Consider the following 27,549-nt stretch of genomic DNA (forward strand, 5'->3'; position numbering starts at 1 on the left):
CGCGAATCAAATGTTCGCGGGAAGCAGGGGAGGGGGCGGAGACTTTGGGGAAGGAGTGGAGTTGGGGCGGGGCTGGGGGCGGGGCCCCGTGGAGTGTCCTCCTTTTGGAGGCACAAAATATGGTAACCCTAGCCAGAGCTGAGGCAGCAGGGGGTGTGAGTTGGGGAGAGTCCAGGGCTGGGGCAATACAAGGGTGCGGGGGGAGCCCGGGGTGGGGGGTGGCAAAAAACCTAGAGCTGGCTCTGTTCCTACCATTCACAGCAAGCTGCAGCATGAGGTTTCAGTTCCACACTCCTTCCCCCTCCCTTTCCTGTTACTAACGGCCAAGGGAATGCTGGGAAATGTAGTTCTTTCCCTGCTCCAGGGCTGGCTCTATAGGCAAGGAGCTAACCAAGGAACTACAGCTCCCAGGGCCCCCTGTTGGTTCTCAGCTCCCATGCTGGATTCTTGCGCCCTTGCAAATCTGGCGCCCCAAGCAACTGCTTGCTTTGCTGGTGCCTAGAGCCGGCCCTGGCCCAAGCTCTGGGACCCTTCCATCTTGCAGGGTCCTAGAGCCCAGGCCCCAGATTACCTCTTATGCCAGGGAAGGCAGAACCAGGGTCAAGAAAGCTAGTGCCCTTATGTAAACTCTCACATGCCTGTGGGGGAGGGAGCAGAGGTGAGAGGGGGACCCAGAGGGGTTGGAGCAGCCACCATAGGACCCAGGAGCTGGCAGAGTAGCAGGGATTGGGACCCAGAGGGTCTGGAGCAGGCCTGGAAGCAGGTAGGAACCCCCAGAACCCTCTTCCCACCCTGGAGCCGGCTGTCTCCCCTCCCCTGCTAAGTCTCAGTACCTCCCTTCCTGTCCCTCCACCCCTTCCATTTGCAGGGAGTATCTGCCTCTCCACTGCGGGCCCCTGCAATCATTCCATAATCTCCTTTTTCTCCTCTCCCAAATAACCCAAACCAGGGTAGTCACATATTTTTTGTCAAGGTCCAAATTTCTTGGTCAAGGTATAGTCAAGGTCTAGACTCCAGAGAAGATAATAAAAAAGTTAATAATAATAAGTAAATAAAAAGAAGTTGGGGTCCATTCAAAAGCATCTGGTGGTCTGGTTTTGGCCACAGTCCGCCAACTGACTACCCCTGTAATGGAGCCTCTGCACTGCTGTTTCCCTGATTGGATAGACCAGTGCCTACCATGGGGCTTGTAACAATTCCCAGGAACTCCTGTGAACCTCATCCAGCCCATCAGCCAAGACCTGTTACTTAGGTGGCATGCTCAGGTTTGGGCATGGGACCCAAGGGGCCTAAGGAGTGCAAGTAATAATCAAGTGTGCATGTGGCAAAAAACGTGCCTTCGTTGCAGTGTCTATCAGGGCTTCCACTGCTAGAAACTGTTGCCTGCTAGTGCTAGTGAGAGTTACCTCAGTGAAGCCCCCTTCTAATAATAAATGTAACAACTGCAGCATTACTCCAGAAAATGAATTATTTAATTCAGAGGAAGGTTGGACAACAGTGAACAGAAAGCAGGCTGCTTTCCCCCCCATATATGGCAATTGAGCCTCAGAGTAACAGACCATGAGTTGCGCCCGGCTTCATTGGACCTTGAATGCAGAAGTGATCATCAGTTCTATCATTGTCTAACAAGGGAAATACAGACGTTGTATTCTTGTGGGCAGTCCTTGAATGTGGCCTCAGGCCCATGTGCATATTAATCAGGCCAAGAGAGGGTCGCTTATCTGTTCGGACGCCAACTCCTTGGGCTTCAGCTTTTACTCATCTCTTCTGGGATTCCATTGTTTTTCACTTACTCGCTTCTGTTTTTTCATTCTTCATGCTCTTCCCCCCTCCTCTCTGCCTTACTGATGACCGTCTAGCCTAAACCATCATGGAACACTTCACTTTGTCTTTTCTGATACTGAACACAAGAAAGTTCTGGAGCCTAAAAGAGAGAGAACACTCTTCCACAGTCCTGGCCTAGGAAGCACACAGAAAAGAACTCTGTGTGCGTATGACCTTGTCCCAGACCTCAGACAGCAGCAGTACTACAAAACTGGAAGAGGATTCTGGGTACAGCTGAGCACATCAGGCATCCCACGTTACCATGCTGTAACGATCTTTAACCAGGTGAAGAAGGGTCCACGGCTGGTCTGAGTAAACTCTACACTGATCAAAAGCGAAGTGTTGTGGCTCTTCTGAAGCTGCTTGGGCTGTGTGGTATGCTTGTTCACTTGTAATTATCACTTGTAATTTTTGCTCCCAGCTCACCATTGGATCACACTGTAAATTTCCACACATTATGTGCCCTCGGCAAAAACTTAGCTTTCCTGAAGAAAAAAATTTCTGTTTTTATAGCGAAACCAGATTTTACCTGTAACAATAAAATAGCCTCTTTTTTTTTTTAACAGTGGAAAGTGTGGAAGTGAAACATCCAAATGTTTAACACATTTGCAAAACAGTGTCAGGAATGAGACATTTCAACGGTTTTGATGGCAGCGCTCATTTCTGTGGCATGAAAAGCAATTACATCCATTCTTCTGGGATGCTCAGAAATGGGATTTGAATCTGAGGTGTTTGCCTTACTGCTTTTTCTCTCTCTGATTGCTGTCTCTATTACATCTTCATTCTCTATTAACAAGCCCCAGTGGCTGCTTTTGGGGGAAGCAGAGAGGGGACACTGATTTTTTTATCTTGGTAAGTCATGACCTCATTTATTTATATTGTGGTGGGAGTGTTGAAAGCCTAACTGTCTCTCTCTCAGCTGCTGGTTGTGAGCTATCAAGTCTGGTCATACCCCCCTACCAGCTCTGAGAGTTTCCTCTCCCCCTTGGCTGTAGTTCTTGAGCTTACACTTGTATGGAAGCAGATCAGGTTCTTGGGTTGTTTACTATGGAAATGAACTATGTGACCTCCACGCCCTCCCGCCTTCTCTTCCCCCAAGCACTCCCTTCAGCTAATTTTATCCCCACAGGCACTGGGAAGACAGATGCTCCATTCATTGCCTAGTGCTGATGAATATGAGAAAAGCATGGTAAGCCATACTGAGCTGGGTGTATACTCTCCAGTCCTGTTCCCTGGCTTCCATCCTCGCAAATCATTAATTAATTCAACCACAAGGATCCTCTTTATTTCCTTCTTAGTTTCCTTTTTGCATGCTCTTCAATTTAAACCCCGACAGTGATTTATTGAGCGATCTATTAGGATGTCTAAAGTGTGCTGTATTATCCATCTCAGGGCACACATGTATGCTATTTATTTAAACCTGCCCATGAGATTGCTTTGTCTTACCTTATTGCCTTTAGTGACTGATTAACCTCAGTGCCAAGATCCTGGAAACAGAGAAAGAGAGAGCGCGGTGGGAGAAAATTGATAAGGTCCTGGAAGCAGAAAGGAGAAAAGAAAGAGAGCTGGAACAGTGAAAGAGCCAGGACCAAAGATCATCAGCGACAGTGAGGATTCCAATCCTGACCCAAAGCAGGGTGGTGATACAGAAGAACTGTTGTTATTTGAGGGCTGCAGGGCCAGCGCTTCCACTAGGCGACCCTAGGCAGTCGCCTAGGGCGGCAGGATTTGAGGGGCAGCATTTTGCTGTCCTCGGCGGAAATTCAGCGGCGGGGGGTCCTTCCACTCTGGGTCTTTGGCAGAAATTTGGCGGCGGGTCCTTCACTCACTCCGGGACCCACCGCCGAAGTGCCCTGAAGACGCGGAGCGGAAGGACCCCCCGCCGCTGCCGAATGCTCAGAGGAGCGCTGCCGCCTAGGGCGGCAAAAACTCTGGCGCCACTCCTGGAGGGCTAGGGGCATTTATGGTACAAGTGCATCTAGAAAAGTTCAGCATTGCCAGAAACTTCCCACCATGCGTGCAGTTCCATTACCCAAATGTAATGCTCTCTTACTAGTAATATTTAGGGATTTTAGCTGTTCCAATGTAACATCTGTTTCCAAAGACTCTTTTCTCTTCTTAGATGTTGGAGCAATCAGTAAGGGAATTAAGCCAGAGCATTGGAAGCCACAGTTTTTATCTCTGTGTTTGAATCTCTAAAGCGTCTTTCATCCAAGGGTACATTAAATCTTTTTCTTTAGCATTTTTAGTGAATTTAGTGTTGGCCAAAGGGGCCAGATTGACAGCCATAGAGACTTAAATTGTCTCTTTAGCCAAAAAACAGGCACAACACAGACAGCAGCTATGCAAGCTTCCCCACATTGCTCCATCAATGTACCTCAAGCCCGATCCTGAAAGACCTCTCCTAACACAGTGAGAGTAATTCAGTCTCCATGTTCATTTAGGCCTCCATTCAGTAAAGCACTTAAGCATGTGCTTATCTGTAAGTACATGAGTATTCCCGTCTCTATTCAGCAAAGCAATTAAATTGGCTTCAGTGAGACCCTTGCACTTCAAGCAACACACTGTTTTAGGTAAAAAAAAAATATAAAACAGATTTATTAACTACAGAAAGATAGATTTTTAAGTGATTATAAGTAGTAAGCATACAGATAAAAGGTGGTTACCTAACAAGTAAAATCACAATCTGAGTTCTATGAACTAGACAGGATTTAAATCGAGCAATATCTCTCCCAGATGGTATAGCTCCTTAATACACAAGCGGGGATTCTCCTTTTCAGCCTGGGACCACCACCCCAGTTCAGTCTTTGTTCTCTAGACCTGTTTCCAGGTGTTGAGTTGTGGGGGGAGTGAGGCCAAATGATGATGTCACTTCCCCTTTTTATAGCTTCTTCCAGCTTGCTGGAAAGATCCTTTGCTATGACATGAGTCAAGCAGCCTCCATTGAGTATGTGCTCTCTGAGAGGTTTCTATTGTATACAGTTCCTGGGGTAATCCTCCTGTGTGTGTGTATATATTCCCCTTAATGGGCCATCATCACTTTTGGGCTGCCCCACTGTTGTACCTGAAAGACTGGTTGTGAGCGTTTCCAACTTCACAACATATTTCAGTAACACACACAGCAAAACCTCATAACTTCACATACAATGATAGCACATACAACTTAAAAGGATATTAATGTTCAACAGATTAAGACTTTTAAAATGATATCTTACAAGGTATACTTTGTACAAAACATAACATAATTACACCTCTACCCCGATATAACGTGACCCAATATAACAGGAATTCGGATATAACGTTGTAAAGCAGTGCTCCAGGGGGGCGGGGCTGCGAGCTCCGGCGGATCAAAGCAAGTTTAATATAACGCGGTTTCACCTCTAACGCAGTAAGATTTTTTGGCTCCCGAGAACAGCGTTATATCGGGGTAGGGGTGTATATGACAGTGGTGAGTATGGGGGGGTGCCAGGGTATTGCTTTGGGGTACAGAGTGTCACACTATCCCTTTTCCTTTCTAAGAGCTTTGAGAATATAACCACTGTAGATGGAGGCAAACTAAACACTATAGTTAAAAGCTAGTACACCTCTACCCCGATATAACGCGATCCGATATAACACAAATTCGGATATAACGTGGTAAAGCAGCGCTCTGGGATGGGTTGGGGCTGCGCACTCCGGTGGATCAAAGCAAGTTCAATATAACGCGATTTCACCTATAACACGGTAAGATTTTTTGGCTCCCGAGGACAGCATTATATCGGGGTAGAGATGTAGCTGCTTTTTCTTAAAGGTCACAGGTTATTCAGGCTTCTCCACCTTCTCCTCCATTACACCCATCTAGAGTTGGCCTTTTGGGCCCATGAAATCCAATGGCCACAAGTCCTTTTTAATCTTGTTTTTAGGGAGGATCTCAGACCTGATCTTCGCTGTGGGAGAGGCATTGCTGCCTGGGCTGGTGCTGATGGAACTAGGGCCCACTTACAGAAAGCTGCCTCCAGCTGAGCATGCTCCTCTGCCCAATGACTGGTGTGACCTGTAGCCACAAGGGAGTGAAGCTGAATACAGTAGCGGGTACAGCATAGCCTATGTCTAGGGACTGCTGGATATTTTCAGGGGATGGAGAGGATATTGAAGTGGATAAAACTGGTGGGATGCAGTGGGGCCCCTCTTAGAAGTCCCTCTTATCTAAAGTCACTGAACCTGGCCCAGATAATTCTGTCCTTTTTTATTATTACTTATCACTTTTTCCTGAGGAATGTGTGATCTGGAAACCTGGTGATTTCTAGAAATGTCCCCTCCTCCCAATAGCATGGTGCAGCATGTGCACCACACCGCTCCAGAGAATGAGAGCCAGAGAATAACACAGAGGATTAGTAGCAGAGATAGTGCAGCTTTTCTCTTGCAGAATCTGCTGCCTTTTGGATCATTTTTCTTCAAGTTTCCTAGAGCATCCTTCCTCAGCCCTTATGTCAGCTAATGGCTCTATGCAGGGACAGAAAGGGTTAAGGAGAGAACTGCTCAAGCCAGAAGTGTAAATTAGTAAAGTTCGGTCCTGTTGCTCTCCCATCTCCTCTCTTTCCCACCATTTCTTTCTTTATCTCTCTCTCTAACACTCATTTGTCTTTTACAGCTCATTCACTTGTTCCCACGGCATGGTTTATTTTCAGAGTATCATTATTCAATGAACTCCTCTATATATGCTTCTGGAAATCTCTTGTGGAATAGGGTTATGACTGTGCTGGTAATGTTGACAAGAATTGCTCATGAATTACCTAGACAAAAGAGAGTTATATTACAGAAGATCTCTCCAGTTTTATTGTACTTAAATTCCTAAATCAGTATTTTAATTAGTGGCATAGAGCAGGCATTCTGAAAGGAAGAATCTGATAGGCCAAAGAAGTGTAGTCACATGGACAATCCTTTCTAGCCACATGGATTAAGCACTCATTAAACAACCACGTAGTTATTTGTTTTGTTTGTTGTTTTTTTTTTTTTTTTAAGGAACTCAAAATTTTTATGAAAGAAAGCATTTCCAGAAGAGCAGCTCTTGAATATAGATATCTACAGTTAGGTGGTGGTTGTCACAGTATTGCTAAATCTATTATTCAGAAATCATGACAATAGGCCTCCAGAAAACTGAGACTGATTTAAAAAATAATGAAGTTTTTAAAACAATTAAACTGTTCTTTATTTGCCTTCTGCTCTTTCGAGCCATTAGTTTTCATGTTTTCGAGCTATTTGCTGTGACAACAGGCCTAGAAATGTTCTTTTTTTTTTTTTAATTGAATCTGAGATTTTAATATAGTGGCATGACTGAGCTGGGGCTTTAAGAAAAACAACAAATATCGCAAGACTGGCAATAAAATCCCGACAGCTGATAACACTGAATGGCACTTAACCTTTAGCACAGGCACCAAGCGGCATGTGGCTACCTGGTCTCAGTGTTCCCTGTAGGCTGCGTGCATTCACACTGACTCAGGGCCATTAAACAGCATGCATGAGACCTCTCATTGGACACACAGTGTCCCACTCCCCAGCCACACCTTCTTCACCTTCCTTCCTTCCCTGAAGGACAAACCCATACATCAAACACACATCCCATTCCCACTCACTGCACTCATGCACACATCCTGTTCGCCCTTCTTCCTGCCCAGGGACTATAGACTGCAGAGTCCCTTAAAACCCTGTACCTCTGTAAATGTCAGTATTAGCATAGTGCAAATCAATATTTACAAAATGCTGGCTTTTTCTCCTACAAAAATTGGAAATTATCAACCAGAACTGTTGGAAATGTCAGTACAAAATAATTAAAAGATCCCATTTACTGAGTTAAAAATTAGAAAATTAGGCCCCTCCCTCCTTCCCCCTCCCCCCCCCCCCCCCCCCCCCCCCCCAAAAGAGAGACCATACTGCTCTAGCGTGATGACAACTGGCTCATTTCAGAAGCAAGGCCGGGAAGGGCAAAGTGTCCTAGCCAGAGGCGGGTCCTTGCAACATAAGGGGCTTAAAGAGGAGAAAAAAGGGGGAATTAATGGGGATCCTTAGGAAGATGGACAGGCCTCTCAGGGGAAGGGATAGGCAGTAAAGAGAAAAGCAAATAGAGAGGATGAAAATCCTCTTCTACTTCTTCTAAATACTGCCTAAAATTTAATATACCCAGCATCAGCCTCTCAGTGTGTCAGGTGGTTCATATAGAGTATTCATCAGGTGCAAAGAGCAAAACATGTGGAGTGAAAAACCAGCCAAAGAGAAGAGGAATTAGAAAGGTCTGTTGCGGAATTTCTGGATTCTGTTCAAAGATCTGTGTGTGCATACACTTACAGTGTATTTATGTTTGTACGCAGATACAGTATTGCATATACAATTACGGAGGTGTGGTGTCCTGTCAACGCCAGAATTAAGATGGCATTGAAATTTGCAGTTAAAGCAGTATAAAAATGTGTGTGTAGTCATATAAATATCTAATGTAACCTTGTCTTTTATTTTAAATAGGAACCAACGAGAGGAGCTTTTGGTTAGATTAAAAGCAGATGATGGCTTAGAAAGTTCAGTAGCGCAAAAACCAAGAACACAGGGAGTGCTGGGAACTGTGTGGACATGCTAAGCCTGCTAGCTTTAAAAAAAAAAAAAAAAAATCACAATCCTCCTCTCCACTGCCATGCAGGAGATTAAACTAGAGTCAAATGCATCTGATTAGGGAACAGAATGGAATCTCTTTTCTGGGCTTTCTTTCTTTCTTTTATTGCCATTGTTCGTTCACTGGCTGGTTCTGCAAGATGGTATAAGTGATGTTGACTTGGGGAAAAAAAATCACTTTACTCCTCTCTATCTGCTTGTCGAATTTCTGTTGGCAGAGTGGCCTGTGTAGTGCCTGCTTCCCTGTCAGAGACCTGAGAATTTTCTTCTGCCTTTTATCTTTCCCCACCCCGACTGCTCCACCCCACCCCTTTATACCTTTGGACTTGCATCACCACCATCAACTTTCTGACCAATGGCTGGTGGGCAGGACTCCTTTTGCAGCCAATCACTGCCACAGTATGAGACATATTTTCCCCTCCACTCTTCAGGGGCTGAACATGCTGCTTCCAAAGTGCTCCTTAGCTCCCTTCTAGCTCAAGGAGTGAGAGATTTGGACAGGGATTTTAACACACAAGTTGTACTGCTTTAAACCCCCAATTGTGAACAGTTATATTGGCATAAATATGCTTATATTACCATAGCTTGTTCTTATACAAAAAGGGGAATAAACTTTATTGGTATAAGGCACCTTTGTACTGGACTAGCTGCACCCGCATTAGGGGTTATACAGATGTCACTGTTTTGGTTTTAAAAAATTCATGTTCCTAACCAAAATAGTTGTGCCAGTGCAAAAACTGTGTATGTTTTCCAGGCCTATGCCCAAGTCTCCCACATCATAATATCGAGAATTGGTATTGGCAAAAACTAATTAATTTACATTTACAATTCATTTTATGCTTTTAAATTATGAGTAATTTTCTGCTTTATTCTGTGGCAAATATATAAACAACGCCTCAGCCCCTCAAAAAATTTTAACCAAAATGTTTCTTTGGTACCTAAAATTTTGTGTCAAGTTTTTGGCAGCATTCAGAGCAAAGATTGGGATGGAAGGAGTCCCAAGAAGTTGGAGATTTCATAAAAAGCTCTGAAGTTTGAGGAAGGTTTGGGAAGTTTGGCGGGGAGTGGGTGGAGGGAGGAGTTAAAATACTTAAATACTTTTTGTGGAAAATGTCTTTTGTCGTTTAACCTCAAAATGTAAATGTGAGTCTGCTAAATTCTGGGACCCCCAGAGTTACAAAGGGCATGGCTATGTAGTCAGTGGGAGCCAGCCTTCCAGCATGGGTTGAGACACTTGGGGCTAGCAAGGCTCTCTCAAGTACTCTAAAAAAAGGTGTGTAGGGTACACTTTGAAGTGGGGGCTCGGGCTCTGAAGCCTAGGGAGGGGACAGGCTTCAGAGTCCGAGCTCCAGCCTGAGCGGTAACTTCAAAGCACTGTCTCTACAGCTGTTTTAGAGCAATAGTTCAGGTCCTGCTATCCTGAGTCTATTGATACCGGTTGGGAGGCTCACTGGACCTGGACCTGATTCTATGTTAAGTAGTCATTTACAGGAGTGCAAAGTGAGTGTAAAACATCACCAGATTAGAATGGTATCATCTACATCCACTTAGCGCAGGTATAAATGACTACACGATGTGCCAAGGAAAGGACCATCAGACCTTCCCCTCTGATGCACAGTTATCTATCAATCTCTCTCTATCTGCACTGACTGCTTTTGTCTGCAAGGTGAGCGCAGGTTCATAGAGGCATCAGACCATGAGCTTCCAGCCAAGGAAGTTGTCAGGCCTAAAAAAGCCACAGAGCAAAAAATACAGGGCATGATGGGAAATCAACAGGAAACAATTCTTGCTGAAGGTTCAGCCTTCTTCCAAATGTTAGCTATCAGGGGCCTGTCTGATAGCACAAAGCACCTAGGTGAAAGAGGCAATGGCTGTTAACTTAGCAGAGTAAGGCAGAAAACCAATGCCAGAAAAAGGTGATAATAGGTGAGAATGTGTGCTTGGATAGGTTAGTGTTGGGCACTCTAAAAATACCTTATATGGATAGGGCTATTTACACACATCAGGGAGTTTTGATGACAAACAGGATGTTAGGGATCATTAAAAAGGGGATAGAGAATAAGACTGAGAATATATTATTGCCCTTATATAAATCGATGGTACGCCCACATCTCGAATACTGGGTACAGATGTGGTCTCCTCATCTCAAAAAAGATATACTGGCACTAGAAAAGGTTCAGAAAAGGGCAACTAAAATGATTAGGGGTTTGGAACAGGTCCCATATGAGGAGAGATTAAAGAGGCTAGGACTCTTCAGCTTGGAAAAGAGGAGACTAAGGGGGGATAGGATAATGATAGAGGTATATCAAATCATGAGTGATGTGGAGAAAGTGGATAAGGAAAAGTTATTTACTTATTCCCATAATACAAGAACTAGGGGTCACCAAATGAAATTAATAGGTAGCAGGTTGAAAACAAATACAAGAACTAGGGGTCACCAAATGAAATTAATAGGTAGCAGGTTGAAAACAAATACGAGGGAGTTCTTCTTCACGCAGCGCACAGTCAACTTGTGGAACTCCTTACCTGAGGAGGTTGTGAAGGCTAGGACTATAACAACGTTTAAAAGAGAACTGGATAAATTCATGGTGGTGAAGTCCATTAATGACTATTAGCCAGGATGGGTAAGGAATGGTGTCCCTAGCCTCTGTTTGTCAAAGGATGGAGATGGATGGCAGGAGAGAGATCACTTGATCATTGCCTGTTAGGTTCACTCCCTCTGGGGCACCTGGCATTGGCCACTGTCGGCAGACAGGATACTGGGCTAGATGGACCTTTGGTCTGACCCGGTACGGCCGTTCTTATGTTCTTATCATATGGTCCAATTCTACATTTTCTCACTCAGGCAAAATTTCCATGAAAGTTGATGGCCTGACTAAAGACTGCATGAGTGAGAGTAGGGTAACCTCCAGAGTGACACATAGTCCATAGGGTATGTTCAGATTGTGCAGGATATAAGCACTTTTTAAAAGTAAGTCTCTGGCCCACTCATGGTTGCCAAGTTAACCCTCCAAATGTAAGCCGTATGTAACTGATGCAGCAGTGTCTGACTGAGTCTGCTGATAGCATGAAACAATGATTCTGAGAGGGGTGAACTCTCTTGCTCTAATAGACTCAATAGAGATAGACTAACTTAGATCTTGTATAGATCAGAACACTGGCGTGGTGATGGGTAGGTAAAACTGTGATATTGGCGAGAACATGACCAATCATCAAACAGCTGACAGTAGTTCGTTTGTGCACTTGTGGTCCCATTTGAACTCCTTGGCACAAAGAGTTCCTTTTGGACGCTGGGGAATTTCTGTTATGGAAGGATTCCAATGTAAAAGTTGTTTAAAGGATTTCCCTACAATGTTTGAAGAGTAGATGTGATGTTACCGGCACTAAATGTAGCTGGCCAATTGCATTATCAGTATGGCTAACCCCAAGCATTCAAAGCTCATAAGTCAGACTCAGGCCTAAAAAATTGTGAGATTTTTTTTTTAAATGTGGGCATGATGGGGTGTATAAGCCCCACATTAGAACTGAAGGGGTTAAGGAGCAGTGCTGGACCCAGGTGACTCTGCCCCAACTGGAGCAGGAACTTAAAAGGGAGCCAGACTGCCTCCAGATGAGCTGACTGGGTACAGGGACAGACCTGTTCTGACAGCTCCTGAGCAAGGCTGCTATAGATGCCATCGCTGCAAGGAAGGGGCTAGCACTGAGCCCAGCTATGCTGAAAGTTTTGCTATTCTTTTTTGTTGTCGTTGCTATCTTATGTTAGACTTTGAGATGTTGTGGGGAGGCCAGTGGCCCAGGGAAGCAGCCTGAAAGCACTCCAGTGTGCTTGATATTGTTGCCTCTCTTGCACCCCTTGTGTCTGCTGTCAGGAAGGGATAGTGAAGTGGAAAGCCTCCAGGCAAGGACAAGCCACCTGCAGGAGAGGGCTGAAGACCTTCTCTTTGTGAGGGCATGGGACCCTATATATTCTTCTGGACTCTCCTTTCTTGGAAGGGGATTAATCAGTGACCCGGCCACCAATTCGCAGTGCTATAGTTGCAGGCGAGGGGCACTGGAGGTGGCGGGGAGGAATGTCGAGGCCCGGCATCCTAACCACTAGGAAAAGTCACCAGTAGGCCCAGGGCCTCACCCCATCATGGTGGGGTTATTCTTATTTGCCTTCTGGTTTCTGAACGTTTAGGGTGCATTCACTTCTTATTTTCAAGCTTTTCTGTGCATCTATGAGAGTTAGAAACACTTTTTAAAATGAAATTTGACATATTGATGATTTAGTTGGGGATTGGTTCTGCTTGGAGCAGGGGGTTGGACTATATCACCTCCTGAGGTCCCTTCTGACCCTCATATTCTATGATTCTCTGATTCTCATACAATCTCTTGATTTCAGTTACTGGGCCTTTAAGAAAAACACTAATTTATTGTATGACTCATGATGAAATCGTGAGAGTTGGCAACACTGCATAGCTATGAAATTAGGTAGAAGCCAGTTTGAACTAGTTAGTAGACTAGTTAGAGGACAACATTGCCCAATTGCTTTTTTAAAAATCTGTAATGAAAAGCCACACCTGAAATTAAAAGATGTGGCCCCTTTTTCCCTTGTAATGATTCAAGTGAGAAGATCAGTTTTCTGCATCCAAATGTAGGCCTTGTTACTGCAATGAGATACAGAATAAGATAGATGCCTTCATCCCCATGGAGCCCAGTTGATTTAATAGGGCTTTATATGGGTATAGAGGTTTACCTGCATGTATCTTGTTGCAGAATCAGGACCTTGCAAGCTATGGTGATAGGCACTTTAGACAGACATACTATGCCTCACTACAGTTTATTCATTAAACTGTAATTAGGGAAGACCTTTAGAAATGTTGAATATCCTGACTGGCTAATATTGATATCCTACTCCCACATATACTGCTCAATACATTCTGCAAGTCTAGTTTGCACTCCTTTCTTCATTATATTTCATATTGGTAATCAGGCCCTCAATCAAATGCATTTCTAGGGGATTATTACATATATGACACTGTTGAAGTCCTTGGGATCCACCTGAGACATGCAGCAAGTGTAGTCACCTGGAACTCACCTTTTACCTCTAATTGCTTAATTATTCTTTGCTAACCTTTTCGTGAGTGTGAGTTACACTTTATAAAGAGAATGCACCGAATTGTTTTAATAATTAAACATTAACTTAGTAACCTACCCAGCTCCACTAAACATTTAATAGTTAAACCTTTAATAGCTAAGCCACTTCAGCTAGATTCCCCTGTTTGTCACCTTCCTGCAGCATAATGAGGTTTTTGGCTATTAAGGGAGGCATAAATCTCATGCATTAGGTTTATAGCTGGCCAGTGCCATGACAGCGGATTCAGACATAATTCCAAATGAATGTTTCCAAGTGGGAACTTGAGTCATATTCAAATGACTTTACCTCTGTTTTTGTTTTTTGGCCTGATGATTCTTAATTCCTTTAGTATTTATTATTGCCATAAATCTAATCCCGAGTAGTCATGCAGCATTAGTGTTGGAGCAATAAACACTTTTCCAGTGTTTCCATTGCAAATCAGCAGTAACTGGATCTGCTGTTGCCTCATGGAAAAGTTTTGAAAGAAACATTCCGTGTGAAGACAGTTTTGCATTTCTGTCAATTTATTCTTTGTGTTTTCTGTCATCATGTAATGCTCTGTTCTTTCACTTCACTGCAGGCTGAGTTCTCAGAGCTGAACCTGGCTGCTTACGTTACTGGTGGCTGCATGGTGGACATGCAGGTCATGAGGAACGGCACCAAGGTAGTAAGGTGAGAAACGCTGACTTTCCTTACATTTCTTTTTTTTTTAGGGAGATGTGGGAGTAAGTGGGATGGGTCAGGTACCTGGTCACAGCCCACTGAGGTCAATGGACAGGCCCCCAGTGACTTTGGTGGGCTTTGGATCAGACCCCAAATGTACATGATTTCCTAGTTTTGTTGTTTTCTATCCTCATTTTTCCCCACCCGTTAATTTAGGCAGAAACGTCCCATTCTCATAATCTTTTGAACCTCAGGCCTGATGGTACTGCCAATAGGCAATGGTCTTCATTTCACCTTTCACTCTCGTATTCTCCTGCTGACTTACTTTGACTGTAAATACTGCCTTGCACGCACAACCAGCCCCATATGCGTTCCACTTTGCCTGGGACAGTCTGCTTGAATATCTGCAGGTCTGGTGGCTGCTGAATACTTCCATGAACTTCATCTACCAACCTGCCTGCTCTTCGGCACCACCTTCCTTAGGGAAGATTTTCCTCTTCAACATTGCCTTCTGCGTCACCTCAGGGGAGGATGCAATATCTCAGTCTGTTGGATATTTCTGTAGTTGTTAGCATTTCAGCATAACCACCTTGCATCATCCACAGTCTGCTGCAGGCAAAGGCACATCCAACAGTGCTGCTCTCTATTCATCCTGGCCATCTATCCATTTAATTAGTCAGACAGCATTAGTCCACTTCTTTCTGGTACTGAGGTGCCCAGAATATCAATATACGTATGTCATATATAAAGCAATGATCACCTCTCTATTCCATGATGGGAATTATACTGTATATGCAGCCCCCCAAATCACATTTTTTTTTAAGTTCACTTCTTAGTTTATTCTGTCATTACCATTTTTCAAATTTATTTTGTTTTCTTTATCCAGATGTAATAGCTTACGTTTGTTCAGGTTGGAAATGTAATCTTCTTCCCTACCCATTTTTCTAACCACTGTAAGTTCTCTTTGTATTATTTCTCGATACTCAATGAGTTATATTACAGACCCAAATACAGTATCTTAACTAGTATGCTCTCTACATATTCTTCTAGAGCAGAAGTGGGCAAACTACGACCCGTGGGCCACATCCGACCGTCCTGCCCGGCCCCTGAGCTCCCAGCCAGGGAGGCTAGCCCCCGGCCCCTCCCCCGCTGTCCCCCCTCCCCCGCAGCCTCAGCGCACCGCGAAGCCCGCGCTCTGGGCCGCCGCTCCTGTCGGGCAGCACAGGCGGCGTGGCTGGCTCTGGCCAGGCGGTGGGGCTGCAAGCTCCTGCTGCTCTGAGCCGCATGGTAAGGGGGCGGGGGGTTGGATAAGGGGCAGGGAGTCCTGGGAGGCAGTCAGGGGACAGGGAGCAGGGGGCGTTGGATAGGCATGGGTGTCCCAGGGGGGCTGGCAGGGGGTGGGGGTGTGGATAGGGGTCGGGAGTGTGGATAGGGGGTGGGGCAGTCAGGGGACAGAGAACAGGGGGGTTGGATGGGGGGATCCTGGGGGGGCAGTTGGGGTGGGGGTCCCGGGAAGGGGCGGTCAGGGGACAAGGAGCTGGGGAGAGTTGGATGGGTCGGGAGTTCTGAGGGGGACAGTCAGGGGGCGGGAAGTGGAAGGGGGCAGGGACCAGGCTGTTTGGGGAGGCACAGTCTTCCCTACGCGGCCCTCCATACAGTTTCGCAATGCCGATGTGGCCCTCGGGCCAAAAAGTTTGCCCACCCCTGTTCTAGAGCATTAATACAGATGTTAGAATCAATCAGATCTCACATTGATCACTGGGACATCCCACTAGACCAGGGATTGGCAACCTTTGGCATGCAGCCCGTCCGGGTAAGCCCCCGGGCGGGCCGAGCCGGTTTGTTTACCTGCTGAGTCCGCAGGTTAGGCCAATCGCGGCTCCCACTGGCCGCAGTTCACCACTCTAGGCCAATGGGGGCTGCAGGAAGCGACACGGGCTGAGGGATGTGCTGGCCACCACTTCCCGCCACCCCATTGGCCTGGGACGGCGAACCACAGCCAGTGGGAGCTGCGATTGGCCGAACCTTCGGACGCGGCAGGTAAACAAACCAGCCCGACCCGCCAGGGGGCTGACCCTGGTGGGCCGCGTGCCAAAGGTTGCCAATCCCTGTACTAAATATATCCCACAAACTTGATACACTGCTTTGGAGTTTTGTTTATAGTTCTCCAGCCATTTTTCCATGATTGTGGCCATGCTTGTATCTATGCAAATTTCCAGTGATCTTTCCATGTAAGATTTCGTGAGTCTATGTTAAATATTTAAAATTCAGATCTATGACATCCATTGTGTTCACTTGTCCCACTAATTTTTGCCTCCAAGTGCACAAATTATTTCCATGCTATGTGCATTCAAAAGCTTCCATCTGCACCACTGGTGCATCCATCAGCTGGTGGTCAGTGCCAGTCTACTCCTTTGTTCATTCACATACAAAACTGGAAAGCTATCCAAGAAGATCACCTGTGTTGATCCCATTTTCTTTTCTCTTCCCATGCCCTTAAAGTTATTCAGGAGTCTATCAAAATTTCCCTTCGGTTATTAAACTGTTACTGACAATAAAAACTTTGTGTCTGAAAAAGGGGGTGTTTTCTGTTTGTGATGAGTGAGTTGTCTGTATTATAGGGTGTCTGTCTGCATGGGTATTTATATATGAGAAAGAGTATGTGTGCATCTGGCTGTGGCAGTGGTGTGTATGCATCTTTGTGTTTGTCCGTGTGTGCTTGTAGATGTGGATGTTTGTATGGTGGGGTGACTTGGGTGGGTGGGTATCTGTATGGGTGCCTGGCATATGTGGATCTGGTCATATGTTCTATCCATTTGGACGTATCTCAGCTTTGACATACTACTGCACACATGCAGCATTTGTTCACCACCTGTGCTGGTATGGCCCCCTGCTTAGCTCGCTTGGGAGCACAGCACAAGTGTCTTGTATTACCCTTGGAGCAGGTTAGAAGACACAGAGAATGAAAAAGAAATTCTCACTGTGGGAAGCTAATAAAGGAGCACACTCATAAGTCTTGTGGAAAGACTCTTCCCTCCCTCCAGCCTTGGTCAGAAGGGGAATTCCCACACTATTCAAATTCTTCTGTATGGGGCTGGAGAACAGATTTGTAGGAAATCACTAGGTTTATCACACCCTGTATCACTAGGGACTCTCATTCTTTGTCTTATCCCATAGATGCTCTCCAACCCTCATGCCTACCAAAAGTCAAGCTAAGAGAAGAGGAGAAAACACTGGACAATGTTCCATCTTATTTTTCTGGATGACACATACATCTGTCATACTGCACTCATTCACTCCACAACTGCCTCTCCTACCTTCCTTCCCATCCTCTTCCCCTCAGTCCTGTCCTCCTCACCCCACTCCCTCCCTTTGTCTTTCCATTTAGCTCATACCCTGCTCATGACAACCTGCCCCAAAAATTAAAATCAATAATATTGTGGCACTAGCATGACATTTGCCACCATCACACTGTTCACGTTGCATGTGTGTTATGCTCCATTCCCTTACCTTTTTGTCTGTCACGACGGTTTAGATTGTAAACTGTTCAGGGCAGAGATTGGCTCCTACTCTGTGTTTATACAGTGCCTAGCACAATGGGGCCCTGTTCTTGATTGGTCTTTAGGCATTCCCAGAATAACCTCATAATTCATACTGCTCATAAACATGAAAATATACATGCATGCCAGTTGTGTGTGGGCACACACACTGTACAGCCATGGACACAGACGCAGGCATGCACACACTTTAGTTTCCTGACACACATGCAACTTGTCTCTCGTGCACGTGCAACTCACCTTCTCCTCCCTTGTGCACATGTTTCTCCTAGCCACAAGAGCACATACGTTCTATACCCATAAATCCACACATGCCACAGACAGCCTCACCCAGGCACGCTCCTCATGCACATGTACACACAGATCCCTAATGAAGATAATTTGATACTCATTGTGGTTGAGTTATTCTAGTCACAGCAAGAGTAAACCCCTAAAGAAGATGGGAAGGATTGACCGATCTGTAATATTGTGGGAATAAATTAGAGAGGTTCTAAGTTAACGCTCCTGAGAATTCCTCAGAAGAAACATGAGTAATTTCTGCTTCTAAAATACCCAAACCACAGTACAGCAAGCTTCTGCTTAAGCAATTGCTTATACTCACTCAAGGAATGGAAGGTCTGATGTGGCCCAGGGAAACTGGAAACTACAGGAGAACCTGAAGAGAGTTACAAGTTCAAGGCCACAGAGTGCAGAAAATGTTGATTAAACAAAAACAAAGCAACAGATTATTTTTTTCTGGGCAAGGGGATTGTTTGGGCCTTGGTTCAGGTGAACTATTTAAGCCTCAGGTAGGGTGACCAGATAGCAAATGTGAACAATCGGGATGCCTGGAAAAATCCTGAATGCCTGTAAATCCCCTTAATGTGACATAGGACAAAATGGTACCTCATTAATATGCACATTTAGGATCCCCCGCCCCCTAAAAAGCAATGGCCTCTGCACACTCCTCTTCAGAGGAATGGTAACTGAGTGCTGCAGTAAGGGTTTGAATTACTAATTTAATATAGTAAATGCACTGTCATGTATGTACTAACAGATTATAAATAACTAAAGCTAACCTACACTCCATATGAACATTTTCTGGTATATTATCTTCACATTTTAAATTGTGTTAATTGAATTATTCCCTAGTTAGCTAAATTCAGTTATTTGCAATGGGTCTCCCTGTCATTCATATGGAATAGACAGAGTCTATTGCATGCTTAATTCAAACCACTTTTTTGATTGTTTTTGGGGCCTAGGATTTAGGACATTCTATTCGTCCCTATGCCAGTTGATTAAAACTGCCCAAGTAAATAACTGTGGAACTCTTTTCTGCAAAAGAAGCCCTGTTTAACGGGAAGGTGCAATATTACTTAAAGCTCTAGCCCTTCCCTCAGACAAAATTAAATACATAATTTTGTAGGCAGTGTTGTCAATTGGGGAGAGCGGGGAGTGGCTGTACGTGGACCTTAATGCCGTTTTGGATTCTGCCACTAGCTTGTGACACCTTGGGCAAGTCACTTCAGCTAAAAAATGTTAAACGTGGGCAGCTGGAGTAAGGTACCTACTTGGTGGCCTGATTTTTAGAGACCCGGGGCTCCCACAAATGATAGGCAGTTCAATGAGGACGAGGGGCGTGTCTGCACTACATCTGGGAGTGAGCCTCACAGCCCTTGTCCGCACACTCGCCCTAATGCTCTAGACATAGCTGTGCAGACATTGCTTTGATGTTGCAGCTCAGGCTCTTGAGCCCACATCCCTCACCCTCTCCCCAGGCTTCAGGGCCTGAATTCCAGCCCAAGCCTCCACGCCCACACAGATATTTATAGAGCACTAGCACGAGCCTTGATAGCATGAGTCTGTGGACCTGGGCTGGGTGGCTTGCTCCCAGATGCAATGGAGACATACCCAAAGGATTCTCAGTACCTCTAAAAATCTGGTCACTTATCTAGTGACCTGATATGGATTCAGATGCCTAACTGTTGAGTTATCGACATTTGAAAATGTTTGCTTTAATTTCTCTATGCCTCTGTTTCTCCATCTAACGTTCACTCTGAAAGCTCTTCCTTGCACATGTCTCCAAAAATTCAGAAGGAAAGAGAGTAGCCGTATGATGCCTTATGTAGTCTCTAGTGAACACTTTACCATGTTACCAAATTACCATACTTATTGCAACACTCTGGATGCCTCTGTTCAGTAGGACCAGCAACAGAACAAGTGGATGTGATGTGGGTCATTAGCACAATGCCTTCTCAGAGCAGCGTGGGGAGATTCTGCAGTGCACCTGCCTTGCCTGCATAACAATTGCAGTCCTATGATGATATGCAGCACCAAAACTTTCCCAGTTAAATGTTAAATAAATAATATTGTGCAATTTGATGAGGGGCCCTATAGCTATAGAGGACCTTTCATTCCAAAAGATCTCTAACCACCTTGGAAACAGGAATCGCTTCACCAGTGAATTGCAGCCACCTCTGGGTGGAGTGCAATAGCTCAGAGGTGCAATATCCATGCGCGGGACCGTGGTTATTAAGGTGATGTCTGAAAGACCCACACACAGCAAACTGCCTGGGACTTAATTTATCAGTCTCAGAAGGATTTCAAATCATTCTGAAGAGTGCACAGAAGTTGGCAGAGGAACTTCACACTGAAGCTATTTTCCCACCCATTCAAGAATACAAGAGTCACCGAAGAAGACATTTTGATTACGAGGCACAGGATAATCCCATAAGAGACCCCAAACAACAATTCAAAATTGAATTCTTTAACCAGGTGCTAGATTGTGCAATACAGTCAGTTGAAGAACGTTTAATGCAGCTCAAGGAACACAGCAGTATATTTGAGATGTTGTATGATATTCCAAAACTCCTCACTATACCTGAAGAAGACCTACACCAGCAATGCAGGGCACTAGAGACAGTGTTGACACACGATATTGATGCGAGTGATTTAGGTGATGAATTGAAAGCCCTTTCAACTTAATTTCAGCAAGATCAACTCCAAAGGCTGTTCTGGAATAAGATGACCACCCTCTTTCCAAATGGTTTTGTTGCTCTGTGCATACTTCTCATACTTCCTGTAACAGTGGCCAGTGGAGAATGCAGCTTCTCCAAGCTGAAGTTAATAAAAACACATCTTCTCTCCACAATGACACAGGAGAGGCTGGTTGGCCTTGAAACCATCTCAATAGAGCATGAGCTGGACCTTCAGGAAGGTCCAGACTGTGGACCTTCAGAATGCAGTTCAAATCTTTGCAACCAAGAAGGCACGGAAAGCACCACTCTGATTATTCAGACAGATAAAAATGCCAGTGTTTACTATGCAGACAAGAAAAGATACATTTGCTGTTCAGGCATTTGAAAGTCAAGTGTTACTTAAAATTTTTGAACGAGGCATTTTAAGTTGTTAGTTCTCATTTATTGGGGTAGGTAGCAGAGCGGTACCATGAGAGGAGTAGAACAGGAGGAAGGCAGAATTGAGACCTTTCAAAGTTTTGGCCCAAGCGAGGGGGTGTGGGACGTCATTTGAGCTCCCCGCCTCAGGTACCAAAATGCTGTGGGCTGGCCCTGCACCCAGGCTTAGCGAGCCTGCTGTTGTTGTCTCTGGTAGATGTGGAGGGGAAAGCAGAGGTACACTGAAATCCATGAGTGTTTTCTTTCACAGGGAAAAGCAGCTTCTGTGGGAGTGTTTCAGATTTTTAAAGATATGGATTAAAGATGTGCCGGATTGCTCCCCTCTTGTTGCCTCCCTGGTTGGCTCCTTCAGTTAGAGGCGCCTTGTTTGGCACTCTAGTTCTTCTGCCACCAGCTAGTGATATGAACATCCAGGGACAAGGACCATCTCTTTGTGTGTTTGTATGGTGCCCGCCACAATAGTGTCCTGGTCTGTGAGTTGGGCCCCCTGAGGCACTACCATAATACAAATAATAAATGACTAACTGTGAGAGGTTTAGGTACTGCAGTGAGGAGAGTCATATGTACCTAAATAGACTGATACAAACAGACCATGCTTGAGAAAAGGAGTGGGTTAGTTCCATTGGATCAAAATGAGACAGAATTGGCCACTGGCAAAGAGAGAGAGACTGAAAGTGAAGAGAAGTGGAACCAGCCATGCTTAAAAAACTGGCTGTTGGGAAGGAAATCCTACAGGGTGAGCACAGGTCTCTTGCTGGGCGAGGGGTTAGTACTACAGATTTTGCCTGCAATTCAGTCATTTTGTCTAACAATGTGCATGCTTCACTCTGCTAGCTGGCTGAAATGCCCCTGTCAATCACAACTGTGGAGAGGCCAATGAATGTTCTGTTTCCTCAGTACAAGCCCATTCGTCTCTTTAATTAATTATGACTGTTCTGTTGATTCCGGCTGATTTAGCATTTGCATGTGTTCTAGTGACAGAGCTGGAGCCTGTTGTATCACAATCCTAAATCCATCGTGCCCTAAAAATGTGTTTCTCCACTACATGCTTTTGCACTGTGATCTATTATATGATCTCATGGAATGGGAAACTGCCACTTCCACATGCAACTTGCCATGCTGGGGGCAGGTCTTTTCCTGATGTTCAGCTCTGCCCACTCCAGGAGGCAAGTATATTCCTACTCTACACAGGTTGCCAGCTCTTGGATGTGAATGCTTTAATTCCACATGTGGATGACCACCTGTCTCAAGTGGATGTTTTCCTGTCACATAGGGCCCCACCCACCCCAAAAAGTGGATATTCTACCACACCAAGGCTGTCTCTTGCAAGAGGTGGTTGGTTTCCTGTCCTATGAAGATATTTTCTTGCCACATATTAGCTGCTCACTGCTAGGCGATCAGTATTTTTTGTCACCCAGGGACTGCTCACTGCTAGGGGGTGGGTTCTTTCTGTCACTGTTCTGCAAAGGATACATGAAAGTAGTTTGAGAGAGCTAGTAGGTATGTGCTGATCCAAGAAGTTCTCTAGTGGAAAACTCAGTGTTCACCTCTGACATCTTCCAGAAATTGTGTTTCATAGAAGAACCCTAGTTGGTGCCTCTTCATCATTTGGCTAAATTCCACACACATTTTAGGAAAATGTCCTGTCTTTTTTAAAACCAAACTGGGAATCCCTGCAAAGGAAGGAAAATTTAGGACAATGAAGAAACTGATCTGGAGAATGTAGTCTCCCAAAATCCAGACGGAAAAATAATATATTTAGCGTATAGTTTTTCCATGATCTACAGAATGTACTGTATTATAACAGTACAATTCGTACCATATATTTAACACAAAATGTACAGAAGAATAAATGTATTTCAAATGAAATAAATTTGGCTGATTATTTTAAATAGATGTCATGCTGGTACATTTCAAACAGAATGTAACTTTTAAAATATGTATTTAAAGAAAAACCAACCCGCCCTCTCCCCCCAGCAAACTGCTACCCTCACATAAGCACTCAGCAACCCAGGGAAGTCAGTGGGTTAGAAGAAGATGTAAATCAGGGTAGACTTTAGCAGCCTGTATTTACAAATTTAACAATCTAGCATGTGCAACACACTTTTTATAAACCCTAGTAACTATTCCCACAAGAGAGGTGATTGTCTTATTCTTCCACCATCGTCTCCCTTCCCCCCCCCTTTTTTTTAGCAGAAGCACAATGGGGAGGGAAGGGTTTTCTTTGGTTGCATCCATTCCAGTTGCTGCTGTTAAACAGCTGCTTGGAGGGACTGTTTCTCTCATCGGGGTTTAGTTATATCCCGGATGAATAATGTCCCTCTTCACCTCTCCAGCAGCTGGCGTCCAGCCGACGTGTGAGTGGGATACTGACAGCTCTGGGGAAAACATTTGGAGTGGAGGCAGCTGCCAGAAAGCAGAAGTCACTGTTACCAGACAAGGGTGGGGAACAATTTAGAGATTAAAACCGCTCCCTGGCCCTTTCACATTTACGCGTAGTCCTTCTGCTAAGAAATTTGCAGCCAAGGTCTGAGTTATCATTCATTAGCTAAATCGTGAAGTGAATGCAAAAGTTGGTTAAAGTATTTAAGTTTGGTCAGTTTTTTGGTCCTATTCATCTCTTTCTTCCTGGGTTTTTATTAGTGATGTTTCAGAGGAAAAATTAATGTTGGAAATGATGGGGCAAAGTCTGCTTTGTTCTACAGGTATAGCTGTGGAAAGAGTAAATTTTTATCAGTAAATGTCGCTAAACGTTGATTTCACTGTACACACACAAAGCAACAAAATATATTTCCATCAATAATAATCAAAACCTACAGATAGGTAAAGTAAGAGAAATGCTGCTTCAGAACTCATTAGAGTTCGTTTAAGGATATTTATTTTGTGTATTTGGACATGTGTTGTTGACAATTTGTGCTTGTAATTGTTATAAATAGGGCCCTACCAAATTCACCGTCCATTTTGGTTCATTTCACGGTCATAGGCTTTTAAAAATCATAAATTTCATGATTTCAGATATTTAAAAGCTGAAATTTCACCGTGTTGTAACTCTGGGAGCCCTGACCCAAAATGGAGTTCTAGGGGAGGTTGCAAGGTTATTGTAGGGAGGTCCACAGTATTGCCATCCTTACTTCTGTGCTGTTGCTGGCGGTGGTGCTGCTTTCAGAGCTGGGCCCTCTGCCAGCAGCCGACACCCTCCGGCCGTCCAGGTCTGAAGGCAGCAGCACATGAGTAAGGGTGGCTTGCTATGGTATTACCACCCTTACTTCAGCACTGCTGCTGGTAGGGCGCTGCCTTCAGAGCTGGGCATCAGGACAGCATCCACCACTCTTTGGCCACCCAGCACAGAAGTAAGGATGGCAATACTGGGACTCCCCTACAATAGCCTTCTGTCCTTTGTGCAACTCCCTTTTGAGTCGGGACCCCAAGTTTGAGAAACCCTGGTCTCCCCCATGAAATCCTAAAATCTGTATAGGGTAAAATTACACACAAAAAACAGATTTCACAGGGGACACCAGATTTGATGGTCTGGGACATGTTTTTCACAGCTGTGAATTTGGTAGGGCCCTAGTTATAAAGCTTTAACATTTTGAACTCAATGTCTGCCATTAAATAATTGTCTGATACCCTCTCATAATTTTCCACCGCTGTGAAAATTTAAAAGCTTAAAATCCATAATTTTTGTACAACTCTGTGAAAATTTAAATGGCTAAACATAAAAAAATGCTTGAAAATGAACTTCGCTATTATCAATTGAAATGATAAAATAATAAAAAATTAATGTGCCAAGCCTACACATGTACAACCCCATTGGCTTCTGCCATTGTTGTAACAGGGACTGTTAAAATCTTCAGTCTTTTTCCTGGTAACTTTTTGATCTCTACCACTTTTCCTAAAGTGTGGTTCTGTTCTGAAATGTGATTGCAAAAAATGGCTATGTGATGTTCTATGTTTATTGTTCATCACTGAGTTTCATGACAAATTTGTTCAGTTTACAAGTAAAAATATGGGGATGGATTTTGGAGACTGCTCTTGAATGGCTTGAGCAGCATGTAACCCAGCTTTATGAATCCCTGGTCCTTGGGCCAATAGATGTAAGTCCATTCTGAAGAAGCAACTTAGAGCAACCTTGAGGCTGCTCTAAGTTGTGGTGGCTGCAGTGGCTCCCAGTACTCTTGCCATAATCCCCTTCTCTTGGTCACTGGACCCCTCTCTGCCACCTGTGGATTTCTCTGTGCCAGAAGAATCCCCAAATGTCTGTTTAAAACAGCTACTCCTCTTCTTTACACTGTCAAATAATGTTTTCCAAAGATCAAGTCCCAATCACATTACTCACATGATTAGTCCCATTGAGTTCAGTGGGATTCTTTGCATGAGTAAGGGAGGAAAGATTTGCCCCTTTCTGTAGAAAATTAAGACATGAGGGTTTGGTTGAAATGGAAGATTTTCTATTTTACGATGCTATTTAAATTAATATAATGAGAAATCTGGGAACATGCAGTTATTCTAACATTGTGAAATATATAATAATGGATGTAAAACCACAAATAGCCAAACTCTGTAGTTGGTTGTCAGTGATGTCATAACTATATCACTAACACCCAGGTAATGCACAGACAGGATTTGTTCATATTTCCTAAATGCCATTTTATATTAGCTCACACACACCTGAGGTAGTGCATTCTTTGGGGGATTATTGCACTGTTTAGGTAGTTGAAGTCACTCCAGTTTTGGCCTTGTGCCTCAGAACATTGCCTGTAGACTCCATTAATCCCCTGGCAACACATAGCCTTTTGTATCTTATTGCTTAATTATACATTTTCCTTCCCTTTGAGTACTGAAAAGATAAGAGAGACTTTGTAAGAGAATTTAGGTAAAACAGGTTGGTCATTCAGAAAACTTAAAATACTTTAGTTCAGTCTTTGGTATCCGAGATGCCTTCTTGTGTGAACATGAGAAACAGAGTGCCCTGCGAGACTGAAAGAGAGACCGCCTTCCTCCTATGGAATGGTCAAAGAGCTCCGTAAGCTCATCATCGTGCAAAGGGAAAAACATGTCACAGTAGTGCAACCTTCTGTTCTTTGTGTGACTAGATGGTGAGTGCTGAAATGAATAGAAGAGATGGCCAGCTGCCCTCCTGTGTGATTCACTCACAGTCACAAAAGAAATCTAATGACGCAGAAGTAAAGTGCTAGGTCAAACAGACCTTATTTGTGGAAGTAGATGTAATTTTTGACTGTCTGTGGGTGGCTTGTTGACAGGAGGGAGAAGGGATTTTAAAAGGTGTTCTGGCAGCATAACGTAGTCCTGAATTTTATTTTTCTAATGTTCATGAAGCTCTTTGACGTTTTCCATTAACAACTGAAGGACCAAGGAAACAAGCCAGAGTTAAGTCTATAATCAGAACTAGGAAATAGGAAATGACACCTTCCAGCAGGATTTGCTGGTGTCATTTGCTGTGTTCCAGTCCACAATGGCTGGAGAACCTAACTACTACAGTGAAATCTTACTGATGATCTTTTCAGATCTGATTCTCTTCTGCTTCTTAGCGCATTGTCCACTGTCAGAGCCATTGCTGCTGCTCCTGGAGTGTTTAACTATGAGAACAACAGGAAAAAAATTCCCTTAAATTGTCCTTCAAATGCTTATTTACTAATTTCTATCACACCTGTTGCCAAGACAGCTAAGTGGTGCAATTGCAAATACTGAAACACAAATGTAGGTATAGTTGAGCATGAGCCAAGAAGTTAGGATCTGGATTCAGATTTTCCCTAAAGCCATGGGTGTTTGGATCCATGTCTCTGAGTTGGGGCCATTGCTAAAATTAGTTTTACCATTTAGAAAACGGAACTAAAACACATTGGAGCAAAACAAAAAGCAGTCAGTCAAATACGAACCAAAATAAATGTCTTGCATGGTGGCCTCATAGTCGAGACGCTTCCAGCTTCCAAAGGCAGGAGACTTTCAACTGTGATCCACTTCTGCCACTTTTGGGGTGCTTGACTATGGAAACGGACAACAAGAGCCTTCCAATCTGAACGGCCATGATGAGCTCTAGGGTGAGAGGCAGCCACTCACTTTGAATAGCATCTGGCACAAGTGGGAAGTTACATCAGACTAGGAGAGAACTGCAAGTTCTTGTGCTTGTGGTGAATTGCACCTCTCAGGAGGTAGCCAGCTATACTCTGCACTGTTTGGAGCTTCTGGAGGTTCTAGGTAACCCTAAGTAGAGAGTATCAGGGGGTAGCCGTGTTAGTCTGTATCTACAAAAACAACAAAGAGTCTGGTGGCACCTTAAAGACTAACAGATTTATTTGGGCATAAGCTTTCGTGAGTAAAAACCTCACTTCTTCGG

General features: G+C 44.3%; 1 protein-coding gene across 1 annotated transcript in view; it reads left to right on the forward strand.

The window, feature by feature from the left end:
* Positions 1–27,549, forward strand: part of SYN3 (synapsin III) — a 265,520-nt gene that overhangs the window by 51,530 nt on the left and 186,441 nt on the right. Inside the window, exon 4 of the mRNA XM_054032562.1 lies at positions 14,160–14,251. Within this exon, the coding sequence (XP_053888537.1) occupies positions 14,160–14,251 (92 nt within the window). The remainder of the gene's footprint in view (positions 1–14,159; positions 14,252–27,549) is intronic.

The sequence above is a fragment of the Malaclemys terrapin genome, chromosome 1 (assembly GCF_027887155.1).
Source record: "Malaclemys terrapin pileata isolate rMalTer1 chromosome 1, rMalTer1.hap1, whole genome shotgun sequence".
Taxonomy (NCBI): Eukaryota; Metazoa; Chordata; order Testudines; family Emydidae; genus Malaclemys; species Malaclemys terrapin.